Source organism: Dermacentor andersoni, chromosome 4 (assembly GCF_023375885.2).
Source record: "Dermacentor andersoni chromosome 4, qqDerAnde1_hic_scaffold, whole genome shotgun sequence".
In the NCBI taxonomy this organism is placed as follows: Eukaryota; Metazoa; Arthropoda; class Arachnida; order Ixodida; family Ixodidae; genus Dermacentor; species Dermacentor andersoni.
This window is the reverse complement of record NC_092817.1, coordinates 82,630,961-82,655,795: the sequence shown is the minus strand read 5'-3', so window position 1 is coordinate 82,655,795 and position 24,835 is coordinate 82,630,961. Positions and strand designations below refer to the sequence as shown.

General features: G+C 47.4%; 1 protein-coding gene across 1 annotated transcript in view; it reads left to right on the top strand.

Annotated features, from left to right (window-relative positions):
• The first annotated feature begins 318 nt into the window (after window positions 1-318).
• LOC126536798 (acid-sensing ion channel 4-A-like) overlaps window positions 319-24,835 on the top strand; it is a 41,687-nt gene continuing 17,170 nt past the window's right edge. Inside the window, exons 1-9 of the mRNA XM_050183801.2 lie at window positions 319-1,067; window positions 5,633-5,745; window positions 7,792-7,955; window positions 9,653-9,781; window positions 10,785-10,893; window positions 11,241-11,325; window positions 12,716-12,895; window positions 13,844-13,919; window positions 21,422-21,879. Coding sequence (XP_050039758.1) covers window positions 319-1,067; window positions 5,633-5,745; window positions 7,792-7,955; window positions 9,653-9,781; window positions 10,785-10,893; window positions 11,241-11,325; window positions 12,716-12,895; window positions 13,844-13,919; window positions 21,422-21,879 — 2,063 coding nt within the window. The remainder of the gene's footprint in view (window positions 1,068-5,632; window positions 5,746-7,791; window positions 7,956-9,652; window positions 9,782-10,784; window positions 10,894-11,240; window positions 11,326-12,715; window positions 12,896-13,843; window positions 13,920-21,421; window positions 21,880-24,835) is intronic.

The window sequence follows — 24,835 nt, the reverse complement described above, 5'->3', positions numbered from 1 at the left end:
CCAGGACTGGCTCCGCTGATTTCTAAGGGGAACTCCATTACGCTAACAACGTCTCACATGCGTTATGCTTCTACTCGGTTCAGCATGCTCCTGTGCGGATCTTTCCTATTTCTGAGTACCGAATAATGACGACCCCGCTGTCCAGAGCCAACAAATATTTACCGTCACGGAGTCATCGGTATTTAGAAGATGGACTGCATTACTTCGATTACGGTGCGCCCCAAGTCTCACGGCACTGGAGCACGCCACGGAGCTGACCCCCTCCTGCAATGCGGCGCGGCCCCCACCGCCAGTGCTTCCCGGAACGCCGTCCCGGACATGTCGACGGTCCGGCGCTTACGCGACAAACTGGCGAAAGCGCACCTGACGACGACGGCCGACCGCACGGAGACGGACGACGAAGGCGACGACGAGCAGGAGCGCAGCTTCGGCGCGCTGAACCGTCAGTTCGCCGAGCGCTGCACCGCGCACGGATTCAACCGCATCGCGTCCACCCGTAACCTGCGCCGATTCCTGTGGATCGCCGTCGTGGTGGTGGCGGTGGGTGGGTTCCTCTACCACATCAGCTTCCTCACCGCAAACTACTTCTCGTACCCGATCATGACGGCCACCGAAGAAGTGCACGCCGAAGAGCTCCACTTTCCGTCCATAACCGTGTGCAACCTGAACCTGCTGCGCAAGAGCTCCTTCGACGACTACCTCAAGGACATCGCGGCCCGGGCGGGCAACCCAAGCAACGCTGCCACGACGACCGCTGGGCCGGACGGCGGTGGCGGCGGCGGCGGCGGCGCTGTGAGGACGGCGCACGGCAAGACGCGGGACATGTTCTCGCCCGCGTCCAAGGGCTACTCCGGCAGTGGAAGTGGCGGGAACGGCGTGGACGACGACGAGGAGGAGGTCTGCTACAAGTCGGTCGACGAGTTCCTCAAGAGCAGCCGCACTATGGACCTGAGCGACATGTGGATGAACTTCATCGCCACCAAGGACCAGCTGCAGAAGTTCGGCCACCAGGCCAACGACCTCGTGGTGCAGTGCACCTACAACGCACGCAACTGCTTCGACGAGAGGTGAACCTGGTTTTATTTCAGAGCGCATTTTTCGGTGACTTCCTTCCCATTAGCTCGTTTTAATAAAGTACACTGAGTGGTGTGTCCAGATGCGGCTATACGAAGTATGGTACGACTGGCACAAAAGAAGCCCAAACAGGAACAGTGTAGGGCCTACCAAAAGTAGACTAAGACCAAGCTGTTAATTATGTCTGAACAATGCGATTATACATAATATGACTTCTCAATGCGTGTCATTGAATATATTAATTCATAATTAACTATATAGAGCGCGATTGCCTCAGTTGTACTCTTTACCTTCTTGGCCACCCGCCACGGTGCATCAGTAAACATGGCGTTCCCGTGATGCGCGCGTGGCTGCAGTTTAGATACGGATGAAAGCCGAAAACACTAATACACTTGCATCTAGGAGCGCGTTAAAGGGCCCCTCACCAGGCCCCATAGCAAATTTTGGTTATAGGCTGGAAGTTGTTACGTGTCCTCTAGGGAGCGTTCTACCGCAAAAAAATTTTCAAATCGGCTCATTAATAGCCGAGCTAGAAATGTTTCAGTGCCGCGATCCCATGATTTCAGAAGACGAGCTCCACTGCATAGCGAGACACTCTCTCCACTCGCTCCGTCTAGCCTCCGCAAGCGAAATTCCTTCCCTGCGTTCTCCCATACCGGACTTCGAGGATCGCGTGAAGCACACGTCACGGACCCTGCCTTCATTTTTTTTTCTCCTCGTTTTCTTTTCTTTTTTTTCTCGGCGCTGCGCACTATTGCTGATAGCGTTGCGCGCAAACTGTTGTGATGTCTCGTTTCGCGCAGCGCACGATTTTGCGCGCTGTTCACAAGGACACATGACTAAGGATGTGATTCAGTGCTACACGAATACTGAGGCAGAATAAGCGGATCGCAGAGCATGATCATGTGCTGGAACGCGGTAGAAAATGGCATAGTTTCGGTGCCTGCACACGTGACTCCGTGGCCGTGGGAACAAGCAGACGAAGCGGGAGTACATCTCTCTTGATTCGGTGCGAAGTAAAACAAAAAACACGTAGACATTCCGTTTGTGTGTTTTATTATTTCTCAAAACTTCAATTCGTCAATTCAAGCAACAGAACACACAAATAGCAGTTGTTGCCTTAAATATTTCTCGAGGTCACGTGTCACCACGAGCGACGTCACACTGCGGACACAACTACGTAGGCGCAGGAACATGACTACGTCACCGTCCGGCTTCGGGCGCGGTCGCCGTGAGGGAAAGAGAAAACGGCGTTCGGGTTGAAATTTTAGACCTTTCCGCGACGCGTAGTGATGCAGTTCTTTGCAAACACGATCGTTAGCGCGCATTGTATGCTCTGCGCTTGTCAGCTCAATATGGCCAGACCTGGTGAGGGGCCCATTAAGGTACACCAAGTGGGCGAAATTATTCCGGAACCCTCCTCTCTATACACGGCCTTTCTCATAGTCTCACTGTTGCTTAAATTTAACCGAATCAATTAACTGTCAGGTCGATGACAGTTTTTACTTGCACGCATATCGCTGGCTTACGAGGAACTTATATACTTCGAGCACTTGCCGTTTCCGATCCTAGGGTGGCTCAATCTAGATCATCTAGGCACCATATTCGATCCGGCCCAGCGCTGCCATCTACTGGCCTTGCGGTATGTTTGAAGTTTTTTGGTCCAAAACCTGGGTTCTCACCAGGCACGTACGCAGGATTTTTTTTCGGGGGGGGCCCAACCCAAGGTAACTTTTCTATGCAAATGAGTGGGAGGGTACTTTTACTAGTACAAATGTGAAAAATGCCTACCATTCGCCATAAAGCCACGTAAAACCGAAAAAGAGAATTGAAATAACCTGTTTCTCACAGGTACGCCTGTGAGATACACCTCTTCTTTACTTGGCAAAAGAAGAACCACATGAAATGGACTCGCGCATGAATGATGTGCAGGAAGAACCTTGCCAAGAACAAGTTAAGCAGCGAAAGTGCAAAATAATGATTTCTAGTAGCATTTTTTGAATTAGCTCTGGAAGAATTATAGAGAAATGTATATTTGCGGAACAATCACAGTTCTTTTGGATCCCTCCTATACAGCTCTACCAAGCGCCAAAACCGACTCGTGTCGTTATTTGGGAAGTTGCGTAACGATGCGTGGTCACCAGTCCCGTACAATGGCGTAGAGCGCAGGACGCTGCGGTTCTAGACGTACTGCGCCCCCGTGAAAACACCCCCGTTAGCACAGCAGGGACGTAGCTACGTCAGGCGGCTTGATTGGTAACTGTAGAAGAGTCATTCAAAACACACGGAATTATTATCCACTTCCGGCGGCGTTTTCTCTACTTCCTTGTTAAATAAAAAAATATTGATCCATAAATATTTTCACAAACCATTTTCGCTTGTCCTCCCTGTTTGGCTGTTGCCTTAGCTTTCTCCCTTAGTAGATCGCTTAATTTCTCATCTCCTTGCGACTCTTATTTCCAGTTGCCAATTTTGCACGAGAAGTGCTGTACAATTAGGGAAAAACCAGACGAGGTAAGGGGTGAATGTCATATTGCTTATGGATTGAACGGTCAATGCAGGGTTTGATGATGGACGCTGTTTCGCAATACATTATTTGCCACCTTATCTAAACCATATCGTGGATATATGGTTCCGAGGATCTGCCAGCGTCGCGGCGAGCCGTCACTCGAGGAAATAATGAAGCAAAAGGAAAAGTTAAACGCAACTCGCGTTTTCTCCGGCCACAACTCGTTCCACGAGCATACAGACCAGGTGGCTATGAACAGAGTCCCTTTCCTGGCCCCTGGAGCAGCCTAAACAAAGAAGGTTGAACTAACATAGCAACAGCGATGCGCGTGATCGTCGAATAGATGGTGACATAAAAATTGTGTTGGGCATCATAAATAAAGTAAAATATTATGATTAAAACAATAAACTACGCCCTGCCTGCTGCAATAGATGGTGACAACTGAATTCATCTTGAGTTTATCGCGTGGGCACCGAATCGCTGAGAAATGTGGCCCCTACACCCCAGGAGATGCCGATAACTACCGCCATCCAAAAGGAGTGAAACTACCGCCATCCAAAAGGAGTGAAAAACTTGACAACCTTTCCACTCTGTGGAGATGGAATGGCAGCGAAAGCTGACGACAGTCAATGCTCTCAAACGAAAAGCAAAGTGTTTCACCTCCGCTGCGGGTCGGACTGAATATAGTGCAATATCGGGCCGACCAGCCGCGGAGGTAAAGCAGACGTTAAGCACCCCGCATATTTGGGCCAATCCCGAAAGTAGTGCAACAGCGGGCCGACCCTCGGCGGAGGTGAAGCAGGTGATAAGCACCCCGCATACGTGGCCCAATCCCGAAAGTAGTGAAACAACGGGCCGACCCTCGGCAGAGGTGAAGTAAGCGTTAAGCACTCCCCATACATAGGCCGATCGCGAAGATAGTGCAGTATCAGGCCAACCCCCGGCGGAGGTGAAGCAGGCATTAAGAACTCCCCACACGTAGGCCGATCCTGAATATATTGCAATACCGGGCCCACCCACGGCGGAGGTGAAGCAGGCGTTAAGCGCTCGCCATACGTGGATCCATCCCGAAGGTAGTGCAATACCGGGCCGAGCCGCGGTGGAGGTGAAGCAGGCGTTAAGCACTCCGCATACGTGGGCCCATCCCAAAGATTCTGAAGGGGGCGTTATAGGTTCCCGATTCCGCAGGGGTATGTGCCATTGATTTTGGAGCCTTTTTGCACTATGACCAGGATGGCTCCACATGGAGATTTTTTCTGTTAACTGATATCGAAAAAAACTACAGATATTAGTCATACACTGCTTTATGTAAAAGGCAGCAAAATGTTGACTGCCGAGTAGATAGATTTGTCGGCGCTTTATGAATGTGTGTGAGGAGTGGTGGCGTGGGCAGATGGGGGGGGGGGGGGGGGGGGGGGGTATGCCACTTAATTTCGGGGGGGGGGCCCGGGCCCCCCCGGGGCCCCCCCTTGGGTACGTGCCTGGTTCTCACGCTAGTCGGCACATATTTATAGAAGCTCAGAAACCCCAGCCCTGCTTGTATAGCTGATACTGTTGGTACATATAGAACAAGACAAATAGAGGTTATCTTGTATTGTGTGTTCATAACAAACCTTGAAAAGTTCTGCGGAATGCTTATGCCATGAGCGCCTTCCCATTTTGTAGCCGGCGACATTCCGCACAAGAGCTGTTATCTTCCTACAAATTGAGATAAATTCAGAAGTGTTTTTATAATTTATTATGACGTGCGCTATTTGTTTTATCAGTTGCCGTTCCGTTTCCTCAGTGAAGTCTCGATGTCGGCAAAGCGTACCTTTTAGAGAATGTTTGCTGGCGCGGGTACCTAACACAGCATTTAAGCGATAAGCCGCCCTCAGTCAACCGGCGCTCTATTATTCCTTAAGTTTACCCTGAGCATCTTTTTTTCTCCTTTGAGCATTGCTAAGAGGTGCAGCTCCACAGGGTACGAGCGAGAAAATGGCGGGTGCTGGGAACAAATAACAAGAAGCCAGATGTCGTTTGCTGACCGTGTAATGTGTGGACTTGCAGCCATTCGATCCTGCGTGTCGAAGCATACCCTTCACCTCGATACGGACTCTGCCAGACGATCCGCTTGGCCAATGATTCCATGCGAAAAGTTCGGAAGACGGGTCCCACTTTGGGTAAGAGAGAAAGAGAGAGAGATTAACTTTATCCTGTACAAACGGCTTAAAGCGTTCCCCATGACTGTTACTCAAGGCTGATGTGTTACCAGCGACGACTTTGGGTAGGAGCCATGGCGAGCACTATACAGAATGAAATAGCCCTCAGTCGAAAATCAACTGAATGAATGATGCATATTTCATTTTGCCCTGATCATAGGTTTCTACTGCTTTCCTTGGCTAGGTTTAAAAATGTGTTCCTTTTTTTTTTTCGTAGCGACTCGTTTCACAGTATGTTGCTGTACTTTTTTTTACTACGCCTGTAATTAAATGTTCTTCCCTTAGTCGTGTTTGCGCGGGCATTGCTGTTGTACATCAGTTTTTCGCTACTGAGGGTGTGGGGGTGGGGATGCGGGGGGTCAAGTTAAAAGCTTTCGGTTCATCAACACCCCGCCATACGCATTTTTTTAAATTGAAACTCAAGTTCAACGAAATATTACAGCAGGGTGGGGCCTCCTCTTTGTGAATAGACAAATTGTACATGCCGTAGTTTCCTTGAACGAAACAATCGATTGAAGTTCCTTCAACTTAATTCACCTGAAATTCTGACACAAAACTTCACAACCCGCATGTGTCTAGAGCCTCTCCCTGCGTATAAGAGCAGCAAATTTTATTTTGTCAGATGCGCTATAGCATGCCAAGTGTATACCATTCACTATTTCCTAGAAGAAACTGCAAGTAAAGTAGCATCGCCAAGGGAAATCACACGTAATACGAGTTAGCTGTGGCGACATCTACTTTGTACATTTTCGTAAGCCAAACTTGTGACAAAATCTACAACGCGTATTGAAAAATTGACATTCTTCAAAACTCATGCCCATGCCAAGTCATAAACGGGCACCGCGTGGCACTTGGAGAGGTTCTTAGTTTTAAAATACCGTATTTACTCGTGTAAGGCCCACACTCGCTGTTCCCCTGTCAAGGTTTTAATAACTAGGCAGTTCAAAAAAAGAAAGACTAATTGCTATGATAAAATCGATCTTATTGTTTTTAGAGCGCCAGCAGAGCATAATATTTGCTTACAAACTTTTGCTCCCTGTTCTGCTCCATTAAAATAACATTCATTTAAAATTTGAAACCCGCGGATGCGTTTCGCATTCACGCATCACCCAAACGCGATGTTCGTCGCGGCTCACCATGTGAATAGCGCATGCCGCGCACACGATTTTGGTCCCACGACACTGTCAGTTTAGGCTGTGCTGCGCAAAATCACTTTGGAACTTTATTGGCCTTATGTCCGCACCGGGGTCTTACGCCATTCCGTCCAACGAGGGTGCGCACGAACTTAGTATAGGCGTTCGCGGTAGTTGCTGTTTGATCACCCGCGAACTCAAACACTGCTTCACGAACGTGGCCACCAAGCGAGCCCGTGCACGTGATCTCATGCTCGAACAAGTATTTTAACGGTGAACTTATCACAACGGCTTGCCGTCCACCCAACTTGACGGCTAGGCCTAACAAGCACCGCTTCATCACAGTGGACGGCTAAAGTTGCGGTTTGGGTTCAGTTCGCCCTCAGTTACTTCAGCGCCTCCGTACGGGATTCGGTCATGGCGATAATGCCACGGTTGGCAGGGGAACTAGAGCCATCTAGTAGCGGCTTGGGGAAATAAACCGGCACGTTGGTATGCGCGTGACGCTCAGTGAAAGTTTTCCTGAAAATTTTCCACACACCAAGGCGCAGGTGCGGGCCTTACTCGAGGGCAGGTCTTACAAGGGTAAATATGGTAACTCATATACTAGTAGTCATTCATTACACACAAGGTTAAAGGGGCAGCGGAAAACAAATGTTCTTCGCTCGATATAATAGCAAATATTCATCCAAGTTTGTTGATTATCATAATGTCTGCAATATTTCGTTTCTAATGATTTCTGAACATATTTATACCGCTCTGGGAAAAGCCTGGTGTATCAAGACTTCGAGGCGACTTTATAGTGTCGCCTATGACGCCCAAGTAAGTGTGCACGCTTACCTCAATGTGAGACTTCTTGTTACGTTCGTTGCAGGAATGCGCTTAACCCTGAACATCGAGCGCAGCGAGTACCTGGACATAATCTCGCCCGAGTTTGGAGCTCGGATTCTGATTCACCCGCTTGGCACGCTGCCCAGCCTTGAACGGGGAGGAATAACACTCACACCTGGGAGCAAGAGCTACATCAGCATAAGAATGGTATTACTCTCGCGTTCCTTTTCCGCGTCAAGCTAAACATTTAGCGCCACGGCTAAGGAAGGTTTAGCTTGACCGTAAACGTATCGCCCTTTGCGGAACGCAGGGCTACTGGAGACGTTAACGGGAGCGGTCGGGTTGGTGGCGCTACCCGGTGGCGCAAAATTTAACCAGAGAGATTAGTTATTATTGCAGTAACTGTATATTCTATACATAGCTTCCGGTGTAAATTTTCGGCAGCGACGTATTCGTTAACACGCACCCTCCGTTTTCTTTGTTTTTTTAATTTTGCTTCGAAAAGAACACTCATATAACACGAAAATGTGTCTAACGTGCTTTGGTTAGAGAAATAGTCACAAGAGGGTGCTTACCAGCGTTGTATATATATCGCCACTTTTTCACGGCGATGCCCACCTGTTACAAAGGGTGAGGCCATTAAATGCAATCCAATCCAATCCAATGCAGTTTTCCGACTTGCGATCACTGGTGCCTGGTGCTCACTCTCTTCCTCTTTCTGTTCCCAATTTCCTTTACCCACAGTGTAGGGTAGGAAACCATATGCTCGTCTGGTTGACCATCATGGCATTCCTATCCTTCATTTCTCTTTATCCCCCTCTGTCTGGCTCTAGGGGCCTCTCGGTTTCGTCAGGGTGTTAATGTGTAGCTGCAACAAAAAATTATGCAGAAACCATCGAAGCTGATTATCCTAATAAGCGAATAGCTTTTTGACACCGCTGATTTAATTATCCATGCAACTTTGTGGACCACTGAAATTCATCGGAGGGACCAGCAAGACTATGAAATTGGACTTCAGTAGTATATCGGGTGATTAAAGCACAATGTAGTAGTGTATAATGCTTTTGGATGAGTGAAGGCAAAGATTTCTAGCAGGTCAATCAAAGATTTCGTTTGTTTTTCTAGAAGTGTTTCTGGTTGTTGTTATAAAACGCACTAACTTCCACTGCCTCGCCTCTGTTCTCTTTTTCTTTTTTTTTTTGCTACTACGGAAATCGCACAACACCTCTCTCTATACCTGGAAAGATGCAAATACCAAGTGAGCGAGCGAGCGAGCGCTCGTTCACCCATGTGTCGCAAAATGCGTGTATATGTTTTGCGATATGCGACAGTTCCGCGCAATTTCTATGGGAGTAGTGTGGGCAGAGAGATGCTTTAATGTGACCATAACCCGCCGCTATGGTGCTGCTCTGCTATAGGCACGAGGTCGTGGGATCGAGTCCCGGCCGCGGCATCCGTATTTCTATGGTGGCGAAATGCAAAAGCGATCGTGTTCCGTGCATTTGGGGCACGTTAAAGATCCCCTGGTGGTCAAAATTAATCTGGAGTCCCCCACTACGACGTGGTTTCGGCACGTGAAACCCCAGAATTCGGTCATGCATGTGACCATAAGTGTCCGCACCCAATGACACACACATTATCCGAGCTATTGATACAACATTCACTTAGCGAGCAAATTATTTTCCCTTAAATTGCATCATGCCGTTGCTTCAACAAATGCATGTATGTGGGCAGTACGATACGCGCTCAGCAGTCACAAACATATCCGCTGAGATAGGCTACAGTCCCCAAACTTATCAAATGTTACCGCAATGCCCACCTGGTGCCATTCCACCTCGGCTAACTTCAGACTTGCCGCTTTAACAGTAACTCGTTTTTTTTTCACTGCATGCAACTGTGTGCAGCGCAAGATCGAGAGGCTGCCTGAACCATATCGTGGATGCAGCATGAGTTTCAACGATAGCAGGATCACACCGTACCTCCGCGAAGTGGGCCTCGACGACCTGATTCAACGCTCCATCTACACGTTCGACGTAAACAAGGACTTCATTTTGTCACCTTTTCACTGTCAAGATAGTTTCGTGCTTCACTTGTGAAGGTTCAATGGTGCAGACCGATATGAGGGGGCGCACAGATGTACATATGTGACATCAAAGGCAGTTATTAGAAGAACGGCCCGTACATGTCCCTGTTGAGGCGCAAAGGGCATGTCGATCATCGTGAAGGACTGTAATAAGAGACAAGAAATTTCGGTCAGGCTTTTAGTTAGGCCTGTAACTGTCGAAAAACAAAAATGTCGCAGTTCAAATAATGGACAGCGATAGCAAGGTACTTAATATTACACGAAGTAAGGGTAAGATTTATGTACAGTATAAATTGCAAGTAAAGATATCGCCTACCAACGCACGGTGCCCCCTGCCCGAAGGCACGCATGAAGAGAGTGAACTCGATGACTGCGAGCACTTGCAGTGGCAGCACCGCAGCGTGATGGGAAGCGTCGGCAGCGCGCCTTCACCATCGCACTGTGGTGCGCGCCTTCGAAACTCGGCAGATCACGTGATCTCCAACACGGGGCACGCATAAACACGATGCGCCATGCCATGGTGGCCTCGCACCTGCAGTCGGTCACGTGACCTTCAACACACGGTGCATGACACGGTGCGTAAGCCGAATGTGGTGTCCGTATAATTGATATCGAAATAGTAAGTGCGACCAGTGCCCTGGTTTGCAATATGACCACACTTGTCTGAGACAGAATTTCATTGTCAGGCAACTTACTTGTGCTGGCCGAACACACGCTTTGTTCTTCATATACCATCGGATGACAGCTTCAAACCCGCATAAGTTGTTGTGGTGCGTGGCTTTAGAGCAAAAATAAATAGATTAACAGTTCCACACATTTGTCACTCGCGGAAAAGCTTGCTGCATGCCATCTCTGAAGGCCTGCCGTTTTGTCTTCCGCGCATTTACTAGCGCTCTGTGCGCGTATTCTTTCTTCAGAAGTGTCTGTGATTTCTGTTCTTCCTTGTTCTACAGTTTTGCCAGACACTGTGCCGCGAAGCGGCACTGCTTCGAACATGCGGTTGCCTCGACGAACTTTCGACTTCCGGACGGGCCCCTTGTGACCTTTGCAACGTCACTCAAGGTAAGCTGCGGTGATAATCATTTCCTTTCAGCGCGTATATCGTGCGCAGCACGACGTTCCACAATTCTTCTTAAGAAAATCAATAAATGCCAGCTTGAGTTGCGACTGCGTGACACACTGACATGCAAACATGGTAAACATTCGTGCGATGTTCCGTAACTGCGTCTCCTTGCACACGGATTTGATACGCGACGTAGAGCAAGTGGGCAGTTTTAGATCGCCAACAGTGACGGATAACCACAAAGAGGAAATATTAGAACGTTAGCCACCACATCTCGTTTCGTGTTATCACTATTCTGAGTTATGTTTCATAGAATCCAGCTAATGGGCCACAAATCCATTTACAGCTCGGTGCCGTACACGTTACCTGCGGTCCTACACGTCCTCCAGCGGAGGCCAGCAGTGCAAGGCGCTTTGCCTTCCAGAATGCGTGTAAGTAAATCCTTGCGCTCGTTTTTTGTCTCTATATTTGGTGTTTACAGGCTATGGCGGTGGTGGTGTTGTACTGGTTTTTCTACAATGTAGAAGGGAGTCGCAAGCCGTTCCACCTGAACGTCTGTTTACCTGCGTACAAACGCGATTCACGAAGTGACCTGAAAACTGGCATCGTGAAAGAACACGAGTTGAAGATCGAGCACTTGGAACAACTCCGGGTCCTCCTTGAAGATTAAGCGTTGAAAGCCCTCCGCCCATTTCCACTTCCTCCTAAGGGGAAATTGAGATCGCTGGCATTACAGTTGCAATGTTTCATAAGACATGGTTGAGCATTCGTTATGTCCAGTCGCAAGTGATCTTTATTCGGGAGTGCCCAAAACGTTTCGTGAACTGAGGCCCTTGTTGTTCTCGAGGGAAGCGGTCGGAAGTTTGCTACATGGGCACCTATACCTTCTCTATACTGGCTGAAAATCAGAAAACAGGAGCTGAAAGCACTGAACGTTTGTTCTTTCGCAAATACCTAATTGCAGTAGCAAGGCGCTAGAATATATTCGAGGACACAGATATCCACAAGCTTGCGGCGCATGCCATATGCAGCGGCAGTTTGTTGCGACTGAATTATTTTGCCTACGCATGCGGACTTGGCATACCGGAATTGACGAATATATATATATATATATATATATATATATATATATATATATATATATATATATATATATATTCAAGGAACTTATATCAAAGAAACATTGGAGTGTTTGCAAAGGACCGTGTGCACTGATACTAATTGGTAATTAGTCGGCCATTAAGCATGGAATGAATAGTCTGACTGAATTATTGAGTAATTGAAGCCACGAAACGGTGCGTTCTAGCCGAATTGTACTAAAGCTGGCACGCAATAGAATCGTGTACTCTTATAATATCGAGCAATGTAGACAATAGCAGAGGTAGAAGAAGGACTGGCTTTGGCATACAACCAAATTTTAGCACGAACCTGGGCTCGTTCTTGTTTTTGTTTTTTCGTGCCGTCCTACCGCCTTCTCGGGAGCGCAATATGATTTGATACGTTCAAGGCTATCGTCTTGCTCTCAAACGGAGGCTGTTTCGTCTACGAGAGGAGCACTAGAATAGAGCTCGAACTTGAATTTACCGCGTAAGGTAACCGTCTCACGCGCTCGCCACATATAGTTAATTCCCACAGAGCGTTCGTAAGTACTAGCCGCGCGCAGATTTCCCATATATATATATATATATATATATATATATATATATATATATATATATATATATATATATATATATATATATATATATATATATATATATATATATATATATATATGTATGTATGTATATATATATAGCTGGGAGCTGTGTTCGTTTACAGGGAGGTGCGGTACGACCTGACGACCTCCCAATCGGAGTGGCCGAACTTCCGGCAGCAGGCGTGGGCCATCAAGAGGTGGCCTCTGCTCAACAAGAGGATGCAGGACGCTGGCATCCGCTGGCAGGAGGTGCTCAACACCACCAATGACCGCTCCTTCTTGGACGAACTGCTAGCCTTCAGGTCAGTCGACTGACTGACGGGTATGGTGTATGGGTATACGATGATACACTCTTCTAAAATTCCACAAATCTGCGTAGAAAAGTCGGACAGAGCATTTGCCATTCAGGGAAGTTGCTTCGAACACCATGCTTTGACTCAAGAACTGGAGGTGCACTGTGCAAATTTGGTAGAAGGACGAAGTATATATTCATGACTTATTGGTTGACGTTGCCGTAATCAGTTTGTGTCCACATCCTCATTTGGGTACCGCACACATTCGAATGTGTTGCTTCGCTTACGTCACTTCATATCCCGCAGTGGAGGACCAAATTTTGAAAAAATGACGATGTCACCAAATTTGGTAGGTCCGAAAAGCGGAGAATGATCAGGTTGTTGTTTTTTTCCTGGGTGCACGTAGAGAAGGTACAGCACGCATTCTGGCAGTTACTCAAACGCGCAATGTTGCAAATCGAGCACATAAGGAATGTATTCCGCTATGTTCCATACTTATATAGGATTTTTTTTGCTAAGAGCTCGATGTCTGTCCAGAACCCGACAAAACGGGGACTCAGGTGGGCCGTGCCAGGTATAGCTGCGAGCCAAGCACTTGCTGTCGGAAAGTTGCAATCACGACGTCAGAGATCACACCTCACATTTGGGTGGCGCCAGGAAGTGCTCACTGATTTAAAAGAAAAGAAAGCCATCTTCGGGATGGCCAACGCCACTATGGTGGCATCTAATGAAATGGCTACGTGCTTTCTCTGAAAAGCACTGTTTGACGACAGCACACAAACATTGTAGACCGTTGCGCCATTAATTCCGATCGCTTGAGAAGCTACCCTACAATTGAACTAAAAGTTTGGCTATTTGTTTCATGATTGCATGAATGGGGACTCGAAGAATCACCAGTGAGATAAATATGTTTTATATATATTTTGAAGTGTTTCTCTCCCGCTTTTGTCATTACAGGGGCAACTTCATGAGGGTGCACATATATATCCAGGAAATGAACTACCTCTCCGTCCGCGATCTTCCTGCATACCCCGTAAGATAATAAGTATCTAAGTTCCATCTCATTCTCACAAAGCACAATGTAGTATTGGCCTTGCAGCACTGCATCTTAGTATCTCGTTAAACAGTCGGCCGTGTGGACGCGCCGTGTGCAAAAGGAAGAACCTCTCCCGTTGCAAACATCAGCTGAAGTTTAGGCTTATTGCCAAGTTTGAAGCGAAGAGTAGAAAAGCCGCATTACCGCAGCTTGACGTTGCTCCCGCCTCTTGCACAGCGGTTCCATCCTCGCACAGTGATAGAATAATATTTACATTTAAATGCCTCAATCGAGGTCAACATTCCTTATGCAACATTTCATAGACAAATATGCACTATCATTGCTATGTTAATCAAGTTCGTGACTACGACCGCCTACCAAAGAGCCGCACTTCACCGTAATCCCCTCGGCCAATTGCCCAAATAAGACAAAACTGTATTATGCTACCTCAACTACCCTATGTATTTGCTAAATGTCCCGCACTCAACGTATCAATGCCTCGCATGCAAAGTGCAGCATGTAACCCGCTACTTCAATTGCGGCATTCGAACGAAAGAGAAATATCATCATCGAAACTCAATGCCGAGCTGGTGTATATTGGCTAATCTGCAGGTAATAGGACGAAAGAAAAAAAAGAAGGCTGTAGAATATGGGCAGAAGAATAGAAAATAAATAAAAAGGTGCAGGTCTCGTGATCTTCTCGGCAGAATAAGTGTCCTATACATGGGTGATGAAGGCAGGTAATCATGTAATCTTGACTGTTAGTGCGGAAATAATGTAGCATTCTTCATTTTGGGAAGTTACCGCAGGCACACCACGAGACTTGACGAAAGGGACGGCGCGAAACGGTTCGTGTTGTCCCTTTGTTCAAGTCTCGTGTTTTGCTTGCGTTAACTTCTCAAAATCATGAATAACCAACTGGCCTACACCCACACCCTGCTGCGCGTAGCATTCTTGGTGTGAGGAAGTGGGTGGATCTCAGTTTGGAGACCAAGCCTCAATGCATCTGTTGTAAGTTCCATCTAGCTATTTCTCGCCATATACCGGTCACGTACTATTACCATGCGTGTTCCACTTATTGAGCCTATGTGGCAAATGCGGGGAACAGTGACGATGATTCATTTCGTTAACGGCGCGTGCTTTCCCAAGAAACTTAATATCTGGCACGACGGCACGTTATACACGAAACCTTGAAACTTTGTAGTTCTGCAAACGTTTCTTAATGACCAGGCGCGCGAGAACACCTGATGCGAGGCAATGGCCGCTGCAAATGCAAACGCATTTCAAAAGTTATACGATAACGTTATGATTTTTTCTGAAACATCTGTGATCACAACTCTCTGGAATACGCAAGTCGTCCTTCTATAGTGAATATATTAAACAAAAATAGAACTTTTGCAATTCACTCTATCATGACTGTGTAGTGCCAAACACTTTCACTCATTAATGAATAGTTTCCAATTGTGATTTTTCTACGGGTAGCCCTTCTTCTTGTGAGAGGCGCTAGCAGGGTTGGCTATTAAAGATTTCGCAACGTCTCTCAGCAGGCCTTGTGGTATGACTGCTAACTGTACGCCTATAAGTACCAGAGATTCTAGCTCGTATGGGAGAAGGCGATATTGACACGTGTACACTTGTTTACCCCTTTTCGGGGGACTTCATTTGAACCGCTAACAGTTTAAAGTTATCGCTCAGAGCAAGACGCGCCTGTATGATTTTGAAAAAAAAAATATGGGGTTTTACGTGCCAAAACACCACTTTCTGATTATGAGGCACGCCGTAGTGGGGGTCTCCCGAAATTTCGACCACCTGGGTTTTTTTAACGTGCACCTAAATCTAAGTACAAGGGTGTTTTCGCATTTCGCCCCCATTGAAATGCGGCTACCGTGGCCGGGATTCGATCCCGCGACCTGGTGCTTAGCAGCCCAACCCCATAGATAGCCCTTGCAGGCTTGGAGTGACGCCTGACACCGGCGAAAGTTGCCGAGAGCGAGTGGGGCTATACTAATCCAGGTACAACCAAATTAGGAAGGCTCACTAAGCTTGAACAAGGACACTCCCTCACCAGAACAGGAGTTGGCCTCCCTCATGCAGTATTCGGCAACAACCTGCCTGACGACATCTACATTTAACCAATGGCCCTCAGTTCCCAGCGCTGCGGAGCGCCTGACCAAGGCAGCGGTCGGGCCTGTAACGCAGCAGAGGGTGCTAAGAACCTCTGGGTCAGGACAGCCCACCAATGGAAATTGACCTTTGCGACGTTTAATACCCGAACCCTCTCGAGTGAGGCTAGCTTAGCAGGACTCCTTTAGCAACTATCAGACATTGTTTCGGATATTATCGGCCTTAGTGAGATTAGAAAACTGGTGAGACTTACACATTGCTAAATAATGGTCATGTCCTCTGCTATAGAGACCTCCCTAATAAGAAGCAATACGGGGTAGGATTTCTAATTCATAAGGACATAGCGGGCAACATTGACGAATTCTACAGCATTAACGAGAGGGTAGCAGTAGTCGTAATGAAACTTAATAAGAGGTATAGATTAAAGGTAGTACAAGCCTACGCTCCAACATCCAGTCACGACGATGAGGAAGTAGATCAGTTTTATAAAGATGTTGAATTAGCGATGAAAAAAGTGTAAACTAGGTATACGGTAGTAATGGGTGACTTCAATACAAAAGTGGCGAGAAAGCAGGCGGGTGAACAGGCAATTGGCAACTACGGCGTCGATTCTAGAAACGCTAGAGGAAAGATGCTGGTAGAATTCGCAGAAAGGAATAAGCTGAGAATAATGAACAGCTTTTTCAGGAAACGTAGCAACAGAAAGTGGACTTGGAAAAGCTCTAATGGTGAAACAAGACAAGAAATTGATTTCATACTTTCTGCCGAAAGCAGCATAGTGCAAGAGGTAGAAGTGATAGGTAGGGTAAAGTGCAGTGATCATAGGTTAGTAAGGGCTAGGATTCACCTCAATTGGAGCAGAGAAAGAATAAAATTGGTAAAAAAAAACAGGTGAACTTAGAGGCAGTAAGGATAAAAGCAAACAAATTTTGGCTGGTACTTGCAAACAAATATGCAGCCTTAGAACAGAGAGATGATGATGATGATGAAACAGAGGTAATTAATGAAACCGTAACGAGGTTGGCTTCAGAGGCAGCAATTGAAGTGGGAGGCAAGGCACCAAGGCAACCAGTAGGCAAGCTGTCCCAAGTAACAAAGGACCTAATAAAGAAACGATAAAGAACGAAAGTGTCGAGCTCAAGAGATAAGACAGAATTTGCGGAACTGTCTAAACAGATCAACAAAACGAAAATAAGTGATATTCGAAATTATAACGTGAGAAAGACTGAACAAGCCGTAAAAAATGGACGCAGCCTGAAATCAGTGAGAGGAAAACTTGGCATAGGACAAACCAAGATGCATGCACTGAAAGATAAGTAGGGTAATATCATCAGCAACCTCGAAGGTATAATAAAAGCAGCGGAAGAATTCTATACTGACCTGTACAGTACCCAGAGGACTCAGGAGTACTCTATTGGAAACCATAATGAACAGTATACAGAAACTCCTCCTATAACTAGAGAAGAGGTCAGAAGGGCCTTGCAACACATGAAACGGAGAAAAGCGGCAGGAGAGGATGGAATAACAGTCCATTTAATCAAAGATCGAGGAGACATAATGCTAGGAAAACTGGCGGCTCTCTATACGAAGTGTCTATCGACTGCAAGGGTCCCAGAAAATTGGACGAATACAAACATTATACTAATCCACAAACAAGGGAGACGTTAAAGAACTGAAAAATTATAGGCATTGCGTGATCAACGAGTACAGACCGCTTACGTAAATACCCTGGAAAATATCTACAGAGATTCCACATACACCTTAATTCTACACAAGAAAAACAGGAAAGTACCTATAAAGAAAGGGGTCAGACAAGGAGACACAACTTCTCCAATGCTATTCACTGCGTGCTTGGAAGAAGCATTCAGCCTATTACAATGGGAATGTTTAGGAGTAAGCATCGACGGCAAATATCTCAGCAACCTTCGGTTTGCCGATGACATTGTTCTATTCAGCAACAATGCAGACGAGTTACACCAAATGATGGAGGACCTTAACAGGGAGAGGGTAATAGTGGGGTTGAAGATTAATATGCAGAAGACAAAGACAATGATGAATAGCCTGGCAAAGCCGTTTTACTTCTTTAAGAAAAAAATATTTTAGAATCAAGGATTACACAGCTTGGTTTAAGCTTTTCAATAATAAATATCCTTTCTCTAGGAGCCTCCTCTCTCGGAAAGTGCCACAGGGATATTTGCTCAAGCCTGGAGGAATTTATAATTGCTACAAAGAGATTGTCTTGAATCCTTAAACATTTTATTTTTGTACGTTTCTTCCAGTTAGCTTGACCAAGTGCCTAATTTCACCCAAACCTTGGTCAATCCCCCACAGTGGGTGTGCGCCATCGCATAAGGAATACCATACCATACCAAAGGAACAAGAGTTCAGGATTGCCAGTCAGCCTCTAGAGTCTGTGAAGGAGTACGTTTACATTGGTCAATTAATGACAGGAAACCCTGATCATGAGAAAGAAATTCAAAGAAGAATGAAAATGGGTTGGATTGCATACGGCAGACATTGTCAGCTCCTGACTGGAAGCTTTCCATGCATTATCATTGAAAAGGAAGGTGTACAATCAGTGTCTTTTACCAGTGCTGACATATGGGGCATAGACTTGGAGAATGACAAAGAAGCTTGAGAACAAGTTAAGGACCGCGCAAAGAGCGATGGAACGAAGAATGCAAGGCAAAACTTTAAGAGACAGAAAGAGAGCGGTTTGGATCAGAGGGCAAACGGGTATAGACGATATTCTAATAGAAATTAAGAGAAAAGAATGGGGCTGGGCAGGTCATGTAATGCGCAGATTAGATAACCGTTGGACCATTAGGGTGACAGAATATACCAAGAGAAGGGAAGTGCAGTAGAAGACGGCGGAAGACTATGTGGTGCGACGAAATTAGGAAATTTGCGGGTGCTAGTCGGAATCGGTTTGCGCAGGACAGGGGTAATTGGAGATCGCAGGGAGAGGCCTTCGTCGTGCAGTGGACATAAAATAGGCTGATGATGACGACCATAGCGTCTAAGCAAACACGGCTATTTGCATGATTTGGAGAGTTACCCGTACGTTATCGTTGATTCTACTTGTGTATATTCTCGCCGAACCTCGTGCGATGAGACTGTATGCGCGGCGCGAACAGTGTTGTTCTTTCTGGAAGGCATGCAATTAAATTACGCTGGAACCTTCGACTATAGACATGTATAAAAGCCTACGCGCTTGACCCGCAGCGCAAATTTCGACGATCGCCGACCATCCTGGCCGCTATCGTTGCGCTTTGATTGCCACTTGTTTTGTTGGGCACACGTTCGCCCAGTAAAAAGTTAACGTTTTGAAGTCGTGCTTTTCACAGTGTGTTATTTTATACCATCACGGCAACGTGACAATATTTAAAAAAATGTATAAGCCTATCAATACTAATTGCGTCATAAGTGCAGAGTCACCTTCATGGCCTATTTCTTAAGAAGCACACGCGTATAGAGTTAAAGCCGAAATTCATACGCCAGCAGTGAACAAATGCACTTAGTGATTCCGTTAAAAAATGCAAGCTGAGCAGCGCGACATTTGCAGCGCCGAGACGTATACTTCAGGGTGGTTGTGTATCTGCAAATGAACTGATAGCTGAAACACAGCTATCGAAAATAAAATCAACCCTTACGAATGACGTGACATTAAGCAGAGCAGTTTGGCAATGTGGGGGAGCGCAGGTGCACAATGCCGGCATTGCTGAAAGCATTTTTCTTTATTTAAATTTGTCCCCTAGGGGCTTCATGCAGTCCCGGCATTTGTACGCGCCGGGTGGCCATATGGCTGCCAGCAACGATAGCAGAGCGCCGGCTTCAGACGTGGCTATAAGGTTACCACCTGGCTGAAGAGGAACAAACACATAGAATTCGAAACTGTAATCCGGCGAAAGTTAACAAGTCGCAACGACCCTAGAGAGATTTAGCATAACGGCAGTGCACTATAGCGTTGGCGAATACCAGAATACCGGGGCGTATCCGAGAGAAGCAGCGCACAGTGCTTCTACACTAAGAACAGTTTACACTTTTTGGCGTGCCCCTTCTGCCACACAACGATAATCGTCATCTGCCTTGATGCGTTTCCTTTCTTTGACGCTGCGAGCCCGGAACTTTCCAGTAACGAACGGCACGCGCGTTATCAGCGTAGAACAGTTTACACCCTTTGGAGTGCCCCTTCTGATAACGCGCGTGCCGTTCGTTACTGGAAAGTTCCGGGCTCGCAGCGTTAAAGAAAGGAAACGCATCAAGGCAGATGACGATTATCGTTGTGTGGCAGAAGGGGCACGCCAAAGGGTGTAAACTGTTCTTAGAGTGTAAGCAACTTAGTAGCTTTGACTGCGACTGTTTCTCTTTAATAAATTTTTATTCTGGTGATGTAACTTTTCGGCTATAAATATAGTCTGAAAAGTCAGAAAAAAAAACTGTTTTTGGTTATTATGCCTCTGTCTACACGTTTGCGGCGGCGAATAAATAGAATACGCAGTGTCGTTGCAATAAAGGCTCTGCGTTTTTAAGTATAAATATACTTAACGAAGTGTAGCAAGGTGTCTAACAGGCGAGCGTACGTGCTTCATCGGAGAAGTCAGGGTAGTATACTTCTACTCATGGGAGAGGACAAATCAACCTTGCCCTCCCCCTCCCTCCCCTCCGTTCCGCCCGAAATTTCCCGTGGGATGTCATTGTCGTCGCTGACACCAGACCAACGCCTCGAGACGTGGGCACCCTACGTCCGCACCGTCCGGCCGCATTCGCGTCGCGAAAGGCACAGAGTTCGTGCACCAATATATGGAGAACAGATGCGCACACTCATGTTCGACCTCTTGGGAGCGCGTGTCAGCGCCAATCTAGCGCTACATGACTCTAGCGACGCTCAGCTGCGGCAGCGCCACCTGCAAGCCACGCTAGTCTCGTCCTACGGGGCATGGATTAGGCCGGCGAACGAATCCGTGGATTCTGTCAGGCCCATCTTGGGACTCGCTCTTGGTTTTCACCAAGAGGATCGACGCGCAATTCCTCCGGCGCCTCGATCCCAAAACTCCCCCCATTACCAGACCACCAAATAACGGGCCTCCGAGCCAACAATATATAAATAAACACACCTTCGTTATCATCATTATAATGGCGCGCTTCGCACGAGCGCCCGTTACTATAAGCTTGCAAAGCTAGATCTTATTTAATTTCTTCATCGTCTCGCGTCTGCGTCCGTCAACATTCTGGTATGCGTCTACGCTGGTGCGCCTCCGCTATAGGCTATAAATCTCTCTAGCAGCGGCATATGCATTTTTTACGCAACGACAGTACAGCTGTATGGAACGCGATCCTTTAACGGCCTGCCTCTCTGCCATTCGCTGCCGCAGCTGCCGCAGCTGTTCGCCGACCTGGGCGGATGCTTGGGCCTCTACATCGGCGTGTCGGCCATCACCATATTCGAGTTCCTGGAGCACGTCTTTCTGCTCGTGAACCACTTGTGCGAGAGGCACTGCGGTTGCTGCAAGAGGCAGCGTGCATCGCAGCGTCCGAAGGCCGAATGGAGGCACCCGCCGCCCGCGCGAGACGAGAAAGCCGACGAGTATCGTACGGGAGGCGAACAGCAGCAACGGCGCAAGCCCTGGTCCTTCCTGATCCGCGATCGGGAGTACCCCGTGCTGGGCAGGCCCCCGTCGCGCTCTCCTCTCTTCCGCACCGTGTACTCGAGCTCCAGAGATTACGCAGCGCCACCTGCCGGAGCTCCGACGAGGAGGCCGCTCTATCTGGGTTACACCGTTCCCCAGCACGTCGACGACGATGGCGGATTTTTCGGCAGGCGCTTCCAAACGTAAGCTGCAGCGGCTTGTCGCTCGTATAGGCGTTAGGACGCGAAATATCGGCACTCGTATAGGTAGAGTTTCTGCTGCACAGACTTCAACAGGGGCGTACCAGAACTGGCAAAAGTTCTGACATCTCTCTCTCTCTCTCTCTCTCTCTCTCTCTCTCTCTCTCTCTCTCTCTCTCTCACTATATATGTATATGCATAGGTGCACTTAAAGGGATGCTGAAGAGTCTGTCGAATTCAATAAGACGTTCATATACGGATGCGGGAACCTTATAAACCATGCAGGTAAAATTCGGGGAGGGGGAGGGATTTTTCACTTAGGAGCGACGTAATCGTCGGCTAAAATTGCGTTGTCGCTCCGCCCCCCGTCGAGCGCCGCGCGCTGCTGCTGACGCTGACGATGCCAGCGGAGACCGGAAACCGCGGCGTAGTGACGTCAACACTGGTGTTCCGTTCCTTCGCAGTCTACGCGACCGTGCGTGACCGTGCTTGTTTCTGCGTACGTGCCTCTTTATTCTATGGCATGCCGTCCTAGTCTGCTTCGCTCTACCCAGCATTCCTTTGTGTGTGTGCATATAGAGTGGTAGTTCACGTGCGCAGCATCAATTGAAGTGGTGGGCCGATCATGCCGGCGTTCTGTGCAGCCTACGGTTGCACGAACACCAGTGGGCGCGACGATGTTTCGATGTTCCATTACTTCCCGCAAGACAAGAAGCTTTCAGCTAAGTGGGAGGCTGCTGTTAATCGAAAGAATTTCAAGCGCTCAAGAACAACAGTGCTGTGCTCGAAACACTTCCGTGACGACGATTACTACCAGACTTTATCAATAATGCGTGAATGAGTAAGGGTACGGCTTGCTGCTAGCAGGCTTTCTAAACGCAGCTCGAAAAGGTCGGGGCAACGAACGCACAAAGACGGTACGGGCGCGGCCGGACGGATGGTACTGGTCCTGAAGACCTTATGAATACACGAACTCGTCCAAACCTGGATTTTAATTTACTGCTAGCTCCTTCGTGTTAGCACGCTGAACGGAAGGTGCGTGTTTACCTCCCACCCTTGACGCAGGTTTCATCGCAAACCGCCGGTAATTTTCTATTCGCACGTGCGTTGTGAAACAGCCTACATGCAGCTACCATAACGCAGTGCAAGTGTAAAGCTTGCATCTGTTTGAAAGCCGGCGTACGCCAGGACGCTGCACTCCCCCTTCTCTCGCGCACAGAGAGAAACCGGCTGTCTCACGTAGCCGGCGGAATTCGCCGCCTTTGCGGCTCCGGTTACGAGTAGCGTGCGGATGGCGCGCTGATGAAGGTCAGTACACGGGCTACAAGAGCCGGATAACTTTTCCCGCATGTAAACCGTCTGTGTAGACTGCCGACAGCTTTGGGGCAGCGCACAAATGCCGACGATCGCATCCCCGCTTGCGCTCCACGAGGAGGCATGCAGGAACATAACAGTACAGTTGCTTGCCCGGAAACGAACTCACTACATCGCTGAATGCAGCTTTGCAGAAAACGTACTCATCAAAGAACATTTCTAACACGAGGAGATGCTAACACTTCGCTTTCGTTCGCATCGAAAGCACTGCTTGCTACCAGCATCTTTTACTTCCTGGAGAGGCCGGATCCTCGCAATCGGCTCGTACATGTAGGGAGCAACGCCGAACTCCTCAGAGAAACGCAAGCTCTTGAAATTTACTATTACCGTCTCAGCAAAACAACAGCGCCAAAGTACCTTGCACCGTGCTTCATGTGTAGCCGCAGCGGTCGGTCCGGACGAACACCATTGTTGACGTCACGAGGCTTCCGACCAATCACAGGCGGATACGAGGCGCGCGAGCTGCCCCGAGTCTGCGGCTGCAGTTTTCGTCGGAATAAAATCTGTTTGCGCTTTCTTTCGCTCAATTTCGATGCAATATTCGAATTCGGAGGGTTGAAAACAATTACGCACAGCTCTTCACTCATTTTTTTCTGGAAAAGCCTTCAGCTTCTCTTTAAAGAAGCGTAAATTTATTTCAACGTACCAGTCAGAAACCGAGCTTTATATATATACATATATATACATATATATATATATATATATATATATATATATATATATATATTGTTACTTGTCGGAGAATATGAGAATTTACAAGACCTCATAATAGGAGACAGTTCAGTTTCACAGCCTGAGTCCTCTCGCACCACCGAAAATCTGGCGTCTCTCCGTGGCGTAATCTTCCTTTGTGTAATTGTCTTATACATGCCTATCACTATAATACTGCTTCGTCTTTCCGGCGAAACTGCAGCCTCTCTCTGTATTTCTTTCTTTTTTTTTTTGTGAGTCCGAGGATAATTGCTGCTGCGCATAACTGCTGTTGATGCTGATTGCGAATGAACCCAGCTCGGCCTCATTTCGGTTCCTGAGTGAATTATACAGGGTTCTGCATGCTATCATGCACCAAGACTTACAAAAAGAGCAGTAGTGTTACTCGAGTGTTACTGAGAACGTTTTCGGTAATTGCAATTAATTATCTACCTTGAGAAGGACTGTTCTAATTATGAAAGTGTGAATGGGGCATTTGTAAACACACCCAAATGACTTCTAACTGCGGTGTTTTCAGCGACGTACTAATTGCGTACAATTTTTTTCCGACTGGCAAAGAAACCTCACGATATATGGAAAATACCACGGCGCTCCCACCCGCATCATAAAGCAGCGCCCTCAAATAGGCTGATTGAAAGCAACTGCATTGCCTGTTGCAAACCCGAAGAGATAGCGCATCCCCTTGATAATGGTATGGAAGGACCACCAACAGCAGGTCTCGCGTTTCGCAGCTATTCCTTCCTCTTATATGGCACACTTATTATTTATCCCTCAAGACCGACTGATCACATTGATAACAAAAGCCCCTTGATAACGCGGCCAAAGCGCCGCTCTCACCGCGCGCAATACGCGAAAATCAGTGTAATAGGCATAG